The 14,471-nt window shown below is 33.9% G+C and overlaps 1 protein-coding gene across 11 annotated transcripts in view; it reads left to right on the top strand.

Moving 5' to 3' along the window:
• Positions 1 to 14,471, top strand: part of LOC136029437 (rho guanine nucleotide exchange factor 11-like) — a 349,966-nt gene that overhangs the window by 208,842 nt on the left and 126,653 nt on the right. For all 11 annotated transcript variants that reach the window (XM_065707834.1, XM_065707833.1, XM_065707831.1 and 8 more), the window contains one exon: positions 792 to 856. In XM_065707834.1, the coding sequence (XP_065563906.1) occupies positions 792 to 856 (65 nt within the window). The remainder of the gene's footprint in view (positions 1 to 791; positions 857 to 14,471) is intronic.

Genomic DNA, 14,471 nt, shown 5'->3' with positions numbered 1-14,471 from the left:
CAATGTTACAACAGCAAAAGTTTAAAATGGTACGGCACCCTTGGTTATATATTTTTATATGGTTTAATAACAACAATGATACATAGTACAATAAATAACAATGTAACAACAACAGTTAAAATGGTATGGCGCCATTTATATGGCAAATCATTTTTATATGGTTTAATAACAAAATATAACAACAGTGATATACCGTACGACAAATAACAATGTTGTAACTATAACGATTTCAGTAATGCGGTACCATTTATATGGTAAGTCATTTTTATATGTTTTAATAACAGTATGTGACATAATAAATACCGGTATATATGGTACAATATCTTAAGAAAACCGGTTAAAAGTAATTTTTGGAATATGACTGAGAGCATAAATTAAACTCTTCAATCAAACTTTAATGTACATGAAAGTTTAATTTTTGTGTTTGAGAGGCGTGCTTATGAAACAAGAAATTCAATTCAGTTAGAAAATTATTTAAATGATCTACAAGGTCTCGTACAAAGACCAACCAGAAAGCAAGGGCATCCACTTCTGGGGATGAGGGAGTCTTCACCCCCCTTCTCCTCCTTTTGAAGACCAAAAATGCACAAAAATGAACAGTTTCAGAACACCTGGGGGGGGGGAAGCAAGACTTTTCTGGTGAAAAACTCTAGAAAAGCCCTAGTCAAGCCTAGAGAAGCCTCGATTTTTTGTCTCAGCCTAGTTAATTTTTATGAACGTAGAGTTCTTTCAAATAAAAATTCTTTAGTTCCAGTTGATATAAATAATAACGAATTATCTTCTTTTTTCAGAAAGCTGCAATATCAAGAGAACACAGAAAACGTTCTGACCCTAACCTTCCCCCCTCAAGTAACCAGTAAGTTTTTTCGTTTCTTCTTTCTTTTTAATTCCTCTTTTTCAGCATCTAAAGGTGTGAGCATAGCTTTTGCCTATGCAGAGACAACACATTAAGAAGAAAAACAAGAAACTCCCTGATTCCCTTGAATCCCATGAAGCTTCTAACCTGTTCATGAACATGTTTTAGACTCTGAACTTACATTAATAACATCCCTCCCAGGCTGTCCCCGTTTTCTTCTTAAATCCATAAGATGCTTAAAAAAGTCAAGTATCACAAACCTAAATTTGAATTATAATGTAAATAGACAGTTATTTCATTTAATGCTTTTTGGTTTAGTCACTAGAAGGTACCATCCCCAGGACCTTTATGGGTTACCATTATCTCTATTGAGGATAAGCGTAATAACAGTGGTTTTTTTTTGTATGTAAAGCAATGTGTCTCTATCCTAAATTGAGTGTAAATTATAATCATAAGTCGGAAATGTATGGCAAATTGCTCCACACATAGTTGTCTCAAGGACCCCTCTTTGGGACAACTGAAAAATGGTGTTCCAAAATGAAAGTTTGCTCGCGATTTAATCAATAATTCGAACATACTGAATTAAATTGATTAGCTGAGAAAAATAGAACAAAAATACACACTATGGCTTTTTTTACGATTTTCGGCTTCCGGTGATGTGAAGCTTTGGTCGGCTTGATAGAAGTAAAAATTCACCCGACCGTGATCATCAAGGGAACGATGACCCCCCGTTACAACAGAGTAATTTTAGAATCAAGTGTTACATCCGTTGAAATTATTGAGACGTTTTGACGGGTCGATAGAAGGCTTAAATTTACTGTAAATCTCAAACGCTTGTAACTTTAAAGTAAAGCTTTTGAAGAAAGTTTTTGGGAAAATGAACTTCATTCTTCATGCAGAATCTGAATATATACTAATATTCAGTTTCTGGAATTAAAACCTAAAATACAGTATTGGTAGTAAAGTGTAAAACTGAATCCATCATGGTGTGTCTAGCTTTGAAGTCTGAAATTGCTGGTAAAAGACTTAGATTATTGTCGGTCGAATCTATGATGGTCAATGTCAGTAGCAGTTCTAGGCCTGGTTTGGGGAGGGCAGCTGCCCGCCCCCTAGGTTTTCTGACATCTGAAATTAAATTCCCTTTATTTTGTATTTTTACACTCCTATGGTATGACTTGCCCCCCCCCCCCCCAATTATGAGGCCTAAAACCGCTACTCTTCAATGTGGGTCGGCAGATAAATAATATGTGTCGAACCAAACTGAATCAAGGCTTAGGCCGTAAAGGTCAGCTATCTCCAAAAACTCGTAGATAGTCTGATTAATTTTTTGGGTATATCTCCTGAAAACTGAGGTCATAATTTCAATTTTAGTAAACCCCCATGGGTATAGGCTCAATAGCCGTTTGTGAAATTTAAAAGCCATGAAATATTGGCTAGGCATTCGCAACGCAAGGAATAGGTAAATATTGTTGTTTGCATGATATGTATAGATAGCGCTGTTGTAGACTGAATCCGCTCTTAGGTTTGAAGTTGCGTTTTATGATGACTTCATGGTACGTTAGGTTTGATTTAGTGGTGAATTGAAAGTTACAATAGCCAAATCAGACTAAGGCGAACAAAACTTCCATTGCAGTTAGATTTTCACTTAATGAGTGAATATCTTTGTTTTTATGATATAAGCTATTCGGTTAGACAACAGTTATAGCCCCACTGAAATTAAATAGCTTTTGATAAACGAACGGCGAAGTCATACATATGAAACAAAATACAATGTAACAAAATACAATGTAACAAAATACATTCCTCATTGCCTATTTTCAGGATGTGACGTCAAAGGGTGACAGAGGTCCAAGTGAGGAGCTCTTCTCGAGCCTTGACTAAGCGCACACTGTCTTCCCTGTTGGCTGGTCACGGCATATTTCTCTTTGAGTGCTCTTGAGGGTTCTTTGAGTAACCTTTTAAAATATGGTTGTGGGGATCGTCATAATCTCAAGATATTGCTTATTCTTATCAATCCTTAATTATTCAACCATATAGGAAGATCAGTGTAGAGTTTTCCTTCACTAAAATCGGTCATTTTCAGTATTTATGCTAAATGTCCCTCTTTTCAGTGTCAATCTGGACCGATTATGTCTGCTGAAAAATAAGGAGATGAGTATTCTCTAACTTACTGTTTGACTAATCATATCTTTGAAAAGCGTTTTAAAAGCTGTAATCAAAACGATATCATTTTGATTACATATTCTCTGGCCCTCAGATCAGCCTGTCCCAGAAGTGACATACCAATATCTGACACTTTCCTACCCGCCATGTTGGACTGTTTTTTATAAAATATTGAAACTTTGTAAATTTCTGCCACATTGTTTGCAAGATACACTAACCCATTAACGTAATAAAATGTAATATATTGAGTTTAAAAAAAAATTTTAAAAGCCATAAAGTCTGATGATTGCAACTAAATTGACGATATAATAATAAAAACTAAACACATTTTGTCATGTTGTTAATAAGTTACGTCAGTAACGTATTAACGTAATAAAAGTGTTATTGTAATTTATTGAGTATCAAAACAAAACTTCGAGGAGTTTTGAAGTGGAGATAAAAATTTAAGTAAAAATACATTCAGAAAAAAAAACTAACTCTGACATTTTACAAAGGAGTTCAGTCATCAAACAGTTCGTGGTAACGAACTGTTATAAGGAGCGACCCGGCTCAATAGTAACTGAAACTCTAAAAAATGGAATTTTGATACCAATAGCTACATCAAAAGAATCGCATTTTAATGCTGATTTTAAATATATAAGTTTCATCAAGATCAGTTATACCCATCAAAAGTTACGAGCCTGAGAAAATTTGCCTCATTTTAGAAAATAGGGGGAAACACCCCCTAAAAGTTATAGAATCTTAACGAAAATCACACCATCAGATTCAGCGTATCAGAGAACCCTGTTGTAGAAGTTTCAAGCTCCTATCTACAAAAATGTAGAATTTTGTATTTTTTGCCAGAAGGCAGATCACGGATGATGCGTGTTTTTTTTTTTTTCATGGGTGATCGTATCAACCCATTGGTCCTAGAATGTTGCGAGAGGGCTCATTCTAACGGAAATGAAATGTTCTAGTGCCCTTTTTAAGTGACCAAAAAAATTGGATGGCACCTAGGCCCCCTCCCACGCTAATGATTTTCCCAAAGTCAACGGATCAAAATTCTGAGATAGCCATTTTATTCAGCGTAGTCGAAAAACCTTATAACTATCTCTCTGGGGACGACTTACTCCCCCACAGTCCCCGTGGGAGGGGCTATAAGTTACAAACTTTGACCAGTGCTTACATGACATTACAACACTTTACAGTGCTTACTCTGACATTTTACAAAGGAGTTCAGTCATATTGTTAATATGACTGATATTCATTCGTGTATTACCGCAGCGGCAGGTCTATTCCTGTTCAAAAAAAAAAAAAAAAAAAAAAAAAAAAAAAAAAAAAAAAAAAAAAAAAAAAAAAAAAAAAAAAAAAAAATGTGTCATTTCTCATAGCAAAGCGCTCGATGTAACAAAAACAAAAGTGTCAAATTAGTGTCCTGCTTGGCCGACTTTTTAAAAAACAAGTAATAGCTGTCAAAAGTATAATCATGAACAGTATACCTCGTATATCTTATATTTAGCATAATTCCGTCAAGTTATGATGAAAATACTGTTTGACACTTGACTTCAATCACACGACGCCTTTTTGAACAAACTTGTGTGTCAGTTATTATATGTAGTTTTAAAAGGGGTTTTGTGGATGTAAAGAAAGAGGAAAAATAAATTTTCTGATTAAATATTTTTTTGCAATTTTTCTCATTTTATTATTTTAGTTTCTGGTTATTTTCTTTATTTTTGTCTTTTTATATGGACTGAAATTTCTCGAAAGAATTTGTTTTTTAATCTGTCTTTCGAAGATTTTTACAAAATCAAAGGAAAATATATGTTCAAACTAGTTACTATATAAAATTCGATTAAATTTGTTTAAAATTTTAAAGTTTATGCTGTTAGTAGTTTATACTTGTCTATACTGTTAATGCCGCTTATAGTTTTTATTCCTTTCAAAGCCATTTCTTGTCAAGCCATTTTTTAAAGCCGCTTGTTTAATTCCTGTTATAGCCAAAGTATGTAAAGGCTGTTTAAGCTATCTTCAAATGCCAAAGATTCTTCTCGTATATTATTCCCATCCCATAAGCCGCCTGCAGTGTAGATTTCCTCCCACTTCGGAAGTTTAGCAACTAGAATTATCTAGAATTATAACAACTAGAATTTATTAGCCTTTCGAGGGTTATCACACTCTCTTTACTGACTTTAAGAATAAGCATGATGTTTTACCTTACATATTTTACGAAAGAATACAGTGTGTCTGAAGAATGACTTTTTCACCATTTCTGCATTAGCCGGCAGTTTGAAGAAGACATCAATGTTAGAGTACAGAATCAAATATTTCAGAGCGAATTTTATGATTGACTGAAAATTTCTGATTGGCTCAAATCAGGGCTAGCTAAATCTCCGCACTGATAAAATACCTAGCTAATGTCGGTATTGGTTAACAAAAATTGAAGAAATCATTGGTGTTCCAACATTCTTTAGCACAATTTTATTCTATTTATATAAAACTTTAAGTAGTTTTCTTATTTTCTGTTGTGTTTTTTTTTTCAGTTTTCACCGTCATCATAACAAAAGTTAAACTTCAAAAATATGTATTAAATTTTCATTCTTTTCAATAGATTTTTTTTTTTACTAAAAATTGTCAAAATATGTTCTTCTGTTGCATTATGTTGTCACCTCTATTGTCGTGAATGTCGTCGCCTAGATACAGGAGAAAGGTATATTAACATAACTCTAATGCTGCTTGATATTTTCACGGTGGGGTGAAAGTTTTTTTGTGAATTTATGAGTAAGCAAATGCCTGGGGAACACCTCAATTGGTCCTAAAGATGTACGTTTGTCTAGAGATCCAGAAATACTTTTTGTTTTTAAAAAAGGCTTTTAAAACAAGAAAAGTTTGGAAATGCAATAGAAAATATTATCACGATCATACCTTGTATTTATTGTATAAATCCTCTATAACTATGTTGCTATTATATAAAGCTAGTTATTTAAGTTTTTTATTAGCGCATTTTCCCTTTAAACGGTACCATATTTTTTTTTTTTTTTTTTTTTTTTTTTTTTTTTTTTAATAATAACTTGTTGCTTGTGTGTCAGAAGTTTTGAAATTATATAAAGTTTTTTTTTAGAAACTCTTGTGGGTTTTCACCTTCTCACTGAATATTGATTTTTTTTCTTTCTATTGAACTTGAGATTCAGTTATAGCTGTCTTCCGCTTTATGTTTGAATGTTAAAAGAGTGGCTGGAAAAAATAGTAAAAAAGCAACAGTAATGCTGCGATAATCATTTATGTCAGCGTCACTCTGTTAAAAATCAAAATGCAAAATAGCGAATAGGGTTCCGAATGTTTTAAGTCTGCAAGGGATATGTTACGAATGCAATGACAAGCAAAATAAGCCTGGATTTTTTTTTCTGCAGAAAAATGTTAGCTTCAGTTGTCTAACCCAGCGTTTTATTCAGCTCAGAGTATACTGGGTATTTTCAGAATTCGATTTCTGTTTTTGGTTTATACCTAAACAGAACTGCTTTGTTTATACTTAACAGAACTACGAAGATCCATGATAATTTGGTTTAGTGTGTTTTGGGGTAGGTACTAAAAAGAACCACTGCAGTACCCTTTTATTGTTACTATTATCTTTACTGAGGATAAGTGAAAGAACTTTAACCTTTCTTTATCATACAAAATGATGCGTCCCTGTCTCATAAATTAATTTATAATATAAGTTATAAATGCAACGGAAAGGATATGGTGAATTCCTCCAAATGAAGTGGATCTAAGGACTCTTCTTGGTGAATAACAGAGAATTGCGTTCAAAATGCCCTTTATTCGCGAATTAATCAACAATTGAAAAAAGTGAATCTAATTAGTTAGCAAGAACATGTTATGAATGCAAGGACAAACAAAATATGTTCAGTTTTCCTACATAACCGCTTCAATTGAATGTTTTCCGAATTCGATTCCCTATGCAGCTCTGTGATTTGTTTCTTTTGCTGTAAACTTATTTTTTTTTTTTTTTTTTTTTTTTTTTTTTTACTCTCAATGGGACTCGACTCCTGGGGTGTGGTAATCATTTGTTGAACTTCAGTCTTTTGCAAGCCTTCACGAAGAAAGTTAACTAGGTTTTGAATCATTTGTATTGAATATATTAAAATAAAATGTTTGTGGGAAATATATTCATGAAATTTTGGTAGTAGCTGCACAAAGAGGAAAGACTCACAGCGATCACTTGAAACAACGTTATTTCGTTTCTTTAGTTCTAAGGTCTTGGGCAATGGTTAACTCTTAATTTGTATCTACAGTGGTGGTATATAAACTCTGATGCAGTCCCTATAGTTCAATGCAGTCACATCCGGCTCTGATATAATACATCTGACCTGACTTACGATCTGCAGTAATCGTTTGTTCAAGTGTAGATGTTTCGCAAACCTTCAACAAGAAAGTTAACTAGAATTTGGATCAATCGAAGTGCTTGTACTTAAATTGATATACTTGATTCATCTGATATGTTTGGTATCAGATGAGTAAGAGACCTAAATCCATTGAATTCGAGATGTAGGAAAATGAGGACGGAGGAAGGAAGAGCCCATGAGGAAAAGGAGGATGGAGGAAGGAGAAGTGTATGAGGAAAAGAAGGATGGAGATCAGTGTTAATTTGGTATAGGTGGCTCTAAAGTCTTCGTCAATTGTTTGCACCTCATTTGTATCAGTCTATGTTGCGCAAAATTCTTTCCAGATGCTTCACTCCGCGCAGAGTAATAGTGTTACGGCCCTTAGTGTAAAGGTCCTTTCAAAAGGCCTTTAGGGGACCCTTCCCCCATCCTCACTTAGTGATGCCCTTCCTAATGAAAAGAAGTGTTGGAATTCGTGTGTTTTAAGGTTACAAATAAAACGAATACGTTTTTTTTCATTATATAGTTGTCTAATAAGAATAATTTTCTTTTATAAAGAGAAAATATAGATTTTAATCAGCCTTTTGTCAGTACTTAATTTTAATTTATAATTGTTGCTGATTCACAGTGTATTTGCAGTTTTAAATTTATTTATTTTTATTATATATTTTTCTACTGCGAATTTACGAATCAGAACAAATTCGCAAAGAAAATATTTCCAAAAAATGAAATTTCTTAAAAAATATTGATTATATACGTTTTTTAACCATTGTCAGAGACCTCAGGGCTGAAGACACCAAATCAATTCGATCCACAAATGGCTTTTGGCAACATTCCCATCAATGTAAGTGTCAGATACGGTGTTTAGGCGGGACAGTCACGATTTGTGAAGGCAGAATGGAAGCGCTCGCCGGAAGTGTCCACAAAAACATATTTGATCCAGTGCTCATTTTTAATTGGCGTCAGACCCGTGTTTATTTTCGACAGTGTCCGGGTGATATCCAAGGGAATTTGGCGAGGCCAAGCTGTCATCCGTTCATTTAAATTGATGTCTGTCATCAATTCCTTTATCTCCATTTTTTCTTTCCTCTCTCTATGGTTTCTCTGAGAATTTAGTTTGGGTGTATTCGAGTTCCTTAGTGTTTTGCACTTAATATATATATATATATATATATATATATATATATATATATATAAAACTAGCTGTTGGGGTGGCGTTTCGCGCCACCCCAACACCTAGTTGGTGGGGGCGCTTCGCGCCCCCCCCCCAAGCCCCCCCGCGCGCGTAAGTCGTTACGCGCCATTGTAGTTGTGTCCCTATGTCCCACCTGTGAATATAGATAGATATATATATATATATATATATATATATATATATATATATATATATATATATATATATATATATATATATATATATGGTTTTAACTACGTAAAACTTGCGAATATACAACATTCTTTGCTGTCCCATTGTCTTTGCATATAAATAGATTGTCAGGTTTACCGACTCTTGAACATGCAACATATAATGGTCCATGGGAAAACAATCTGTATTCAGATCTATACCTCATGATTCTAATGATTGCCCTTGAGCTTTGTTGATGGTGATTGCTAATCGACCATTCCCTGTCCCGGTGTCCCAGTCGTCATTTATATCCCCCTGTTTCCCCCGGTGTCCCCGTTGTAGTTGTGTCCCTGTGTCCCGGTCGTCATTTATATTCCCTGTGTCCCGGTCGTCATTTGTATCCCGGTGTCCCGGTCTGTATATACATTCGTTTTTTAGTTTTGTTTTTCTCCTTTATTTTTTTCCTTTTTTTTCTTTTTTAGTTTATATTAAAGTTTTTTTAGTTTAGATTTTTTAGTTTTTTTATTAGTTTTTAGTTTTTTTTTCTTTTTAGTTTTTTTTGTAGTTTTTACCTTCTTTTTAGTTTTGTTAGTTTTTTTTTTTTTACTTATGTCCTGGTCGTCATTTATACTCCCTGTGTCCCGGTGCTTTGTTGATTGCTAATCGAACATTCCTTTTGTCCTGGTCGCTTTCTTTTTGAGTGTCGTCATTTATTTTTTTCTTTTTTAGTTCTTTTAGTTTTTACCTTTTTTAGTTTTTTTTAGTTTTTTAGATAAAAATTTTTTTTAGTTTTTTCCTTTTTTTCTTTTTAGTTTTTTATTGGTTTTTACCTTTATTTTAGCTTATTTTTCAGTTTTTTCCTTTTTTTAGTTTTTTTTTATTTTTTATTTTTTTTAGTTTTTTACCTTTTTTTAGTTTTTTTAGTTTTTTTTTTAGTTTTTTAGCTTTTTTACTTTTTTTATTAGTTTTTAGTTTTTTTTGTAGTTTTTGCCTTTTTTTAGTTTTTTCAGTTTTTTTTTTTAGTTTTTTATTGGTTTTTACCTTTATTTTAGCTTATTTTTCAGTTTTTTCCTTTTTTTTAGTTTTTTTTAGTTTTTAGTTTTTTTAGTTTTTTACCTTTTTTTAGTTTTTTTAGTTTTTTTTAGTTTCTTAGCTTTTTTATTTTTTTTATTAGTTTTTAGTTTTTTTTTGTAGTTTTTGCCTTTTTTAGTTTTTTTAGTTTTTTATCTTTTTTATTAGTTTTTAGTTTTTTTTGTAGTTTTTGCCTTTTTTTAGTTTTTTTAGTTTTTTAGCTTTTTTATTTTTTTTATTAGTTTTTAGTTTTTTTTGTAGTTTTTGCCTTTTTTTAGTTTTTTCAGTTTTGACGTCACCTGATCCAGTTTTTTCAGGTGACGTCACCTGATCCACGATCCACAGATCCACAGACAACTTATCTATATATATAAAAATAAGTTGTCTGTCTGTCTGTGGGTCTGTGGATCTGTGGATCAGGTGACGTCATGTTTCGGGTGACGTCATGAAATTAGTTGCCGTCATTTTTGTTATGACGATGCTTAGTATATTGTAAAACACATTAATTTGGTTAATAATATACCATTTAAAACACCAAAATGAACATGCTGGAGTAGTCACTCGGTGAGAGAGGGTATCAGAACGGAGAATGAAGGTCCCAGGTTCAAATCCTGGTTAGGCTAAAAAAGGTAAAAAACTAAAAACTAAAAAAAAAACTGAAAAAACTAAAAAAAGGCAAAAACTACAAAAAAACTAAAAACTAATAAAAAAATAAAAAAGCCGAAAAACTAAAAAAAAACTAAAGAAACTAAAAAAAGGAAAAAACTTAAAAAACTAAAAACTAAAAAAAACTAAAAAAAAGGAAAAATGAAAAATAGAAGAGAAAAAGAATACTAATAAAATTAAAAATAAAAATAAAAAAAAATAAAAAAGATAAAAAGCTAAAAAAGGTAAAAACCAATAAAAACTAAAAAGAAAAACAGGTAAAAAACTAAAAAAAAAAATTCATCTAAAAAACTAAAAAAAAACTAAAAAACATAAAAACTAAAAGAACTAAAAAAGTAAAAAAAAAACTAAAAAAAGGAAAAAACTGAAAAATAAGCGGGATATAAAACAGGGGGATATAAATGACGACCGGGACACCGGGGCATAAGGAATATAAATGAATCAGAAAATACAACTCATGTTTCCAAATGACGTCGTTTGGAGCCCAAATTGAAAATCCAGATCAATTTATGTCTACTTTCAAAGTAAAAGGGCAAATTTGTCATAGAGCAGGGTCTCTTCTACCATTCTCAGGCGAGAATCATAAATTTTTACAATTGTACTTCATCAGTGATAGAAATTCTGAATTGAATGCACGTTGCGAAATTTCTCCCAACATTGAAAGGACAATCGTTTCCCAATTACAACATCTTTTCCACGAAAATAATAATTTAGTGTGCCTGTTCAAAACAGCCATCGATTTGATGCCTACTTATACGCATAAAATTGTTATTTCCGCTGACAAAACGCCTCCTGGCCAACATGTGCGTAGATACAATGCTCCAACTATCGACGAAGTGGCCATCGTTATGGTCGGTGATCAGTTTTTACCTCGAGATATTATTCTCAGAGTTTCCACCACACGTGCTACAACTAAAAATAGGCCTACCAATAATACTTTTAAGAAATATAAACCGACCAAAGCTTTGCTATGGCACTCGACCTGCCGTAAAAAAAACAATGGAAAACCTAATAGAGGCCACAATCTTGACAGGGCCTTTTGAGGGTGAGGCTGTTCTTATTCCTCGCATTCCCAAGATTCCAACGGATCTGCCTTTTCAATTTAAAAGATTGCAATTCCCAATTCGATTAGCATTTGCAATCACCATTAACAAAGCTCAAGGTCAATCATTAGAAAAATGTGGTATAGATCTTAATACTGATTGTTTTTCCCATTGACAATTGTACGTTGCATGTTCGAGGGTCGGTAAACCTGACAATCTATTTATATGCAGCGACAATTGGACAGCGAAGAATGTTGTATATTCGCAAGTTTTACGCAGTTAATTTGTATTTTATCTATCTATCTATCTATCTATCTATCTATATAAAAACGAGTTGTATGTATGCATGTTTGTTTGTTTGTAAAAAGAGCGTTTGCATATGATGTCATTATTAGTACATACGGCTTTGTATATGCAGAGACAATGGGAAAGCCAAGAATGTTGTATATTCGCAATTTTTACGTAGTTTAACTCCTGCAGACGAAATGAATGCTTGCCTAAAAAATTCTAATTTATAGGCACACGTAAAAATATTAAAATTAACTACAAATATGCGTGTCCGATTGCAAAACGATGACTCTGGTCAAACAGTAGACTCAATTTCAGGACGTATACAACTACATGGTGATTTCTGTAATTTAGTGACGTCCAAAAATGAATAGATTGAAAAAGTATTTCCGAATATTCTAAAAAATTATAAAAATAATAAATGGCTAAGTGAAAGAGCGATTCTCGCACCCAAAAATATAGACGTCCACGAAATCAACAATATTGTTTTGAACAAGATTCGAGACCAGGCAGTCCTTTACAAGTCAGTCGACACAGTTTTGGAACCAAATGAAGCGGTTAATTATCCATCTGAATTTTTAAATTCCATAGATCCTTCAGGGTTTCCACCACACGAGCTACAACTAAAAATAGGCGTACCAATAATACTTTTAAGAAATATCAACCCACCAAAGCTTTGCAATGGCACGCGACTTGCCGTAAAAAAAAACACTGGAAAACCTAATAGAGGCCACAATCTTGACAGGGCCTTATGAGGGTGAGGCTGTTCTTATTCCTCGCATTCCCATGATTCCAACGGATCTGCTTTTTCAATTTAAAAGATTGCAATTCCCAATTCGATTAGTATTTGCAATCACCATTAACAAAGCTCAAGGTCAATCATTAGAAAAATGTGGTATAGATCTTAATCCTGATTGTTTTTCCCATGGACAATTGTACGTTGCATGTTCGAGGGTCGGTAAACCTGACAATGTATTTATATGCAGCGACAATTGGACAGCGAAGAATGTTGTTTATTCGCAAGTTTTACGCAGTTAATTTGTATTGTATCTATCTATATAAAAACGAGTTATGTGGATGCATGTTTGTTTGTTTGTAAAAAGAGCGTTTGTATATGACGTCATTATTAGTACATACGGCTTTGCATATGCACAGACAATGGGAAAGCCAAGAATGTTGTTTATTCGCAATTTTTGCGTAGTTTGAAACACATATATAAATCTATCTATATTCACAGGTGGGACACAGGGACACAACTACAATGGCGCATAACTAATATGGCGCGTAACGACTTACGCGCGCGGGGGGGCTTGGGGGGGCGCGAAGCGCCCCACCAACTAGGTGTTGCGCCACCCCAACAGCTAGTTTTTATATATATAGATAAGTTGTCTGTCTGTGGATCAGGTGACGTCATGTTTCTGTGTTGACTGACGTCATGAAATTAGTTGTCGTCATTTTTGATATGACGGTGACGTCATTAATGGTATTTAAGACATGCGTTCACGGAAAAATGTTTAATTGTAAAATGACTGAAGAACCTACAATGGCAACAGCCGAGGAAGCTGCTCAAAGAGTCTATGCCAAAAAACTTGCTGCTGATAGAGAAAGTAAGAAAAGAAAGCGTGCCGAGGAATCACAAGAACAGCAAGAAAACAGGCTTGCAGCTGATAGAGAAAGTAAGAAAAGAAAGCATGCCGAGGAATCACAAGAACAGCAAAAAAAAAACAGGCTTGCGGCTAAAGAACGCAAAACCGCGCAGTTAGATGAAAATCCACCTGGAAAGCGAGAGTCAAAACATATCAAAACTGAAAATGATAGCGATGATGATTGGGTTTGGGATTTTGACTTGGATAAGGTCATCAATGCCTACCAGATTTAAGTTAAAAAACAAAGGTTCGGCGATATGTACTTCATAGTGACGCTGAAAAATAAAGAAGAAAAAAAAAAACTGAAAAAATGTAAAAAACTAAAAAAACTAAAAAGACAAAATACTTAAAGATAAATTACAGACCGGGACACAAATGACGACCGACACAGAGGGAATATAAATGACGACCAGGAACCTCAAAGAAAAATTACAGACTGGGACACCCGGACACAAATCACGACCGGGAATATAAATGACGACCGGGACGCAGGGAAACAACTACAACGGGGACGCTGGGGGCACAGGCGGGATATATAATTGACGACTGAGACACAGGGATTGTTTGAATAGAAATTACAGACCGGGACACAAATGACAACCGGGACACTGGGACACAGGGAATATAAATGACGACCGGGACACTCAAAGAGAAAATACAAACTGGGACCGGGACACAGGGAATATAAATGCTATTTATATGCACAGACAATGGGACAGCGAAGAATGTTGTATATTCGCATGTTTTACGTAGTTAAAAATATATATTTATATATATCTCTATTCACAGGTGGGACACAGCTACAATGGCGCGTAACGCCTTACGCGCGGGGGGGGGGGGCTTGGGGGGCGCGAAGCGCCCCACCAACTAGGTGTTGGGGTGGCGCGAAGCGAGTTGTGTGTATGCATGTTTGTTTGTTTGTAAAAAGAGCGTTTGCATATGACGTCATTATTAGTACATAGGGCTTTGTATATGCACAGACATATAAATATAAATGCTATTTATATGCACAGACAATGGGACAGCGAAGAATGT

Source organism: Artemia franciscana, chromosome 7, assembly GCF_032884065.1.
Source record: "Artemia franciscana chromosome 7, ASM3288406v1, whole genome shotgun sequence".
Classification (NCBI taxonomy): domain Eukaryota; kingdom Metazoa; phylum Arthropoda; class Branchiopoda; order Anostraca; family Artemiidae; genus Artemia; species Artemia franciscana.
Note: the sequence above shows the minus strand (reverse complement) of the source record. Positions and strands in the feature narration are given on the sequence as shown.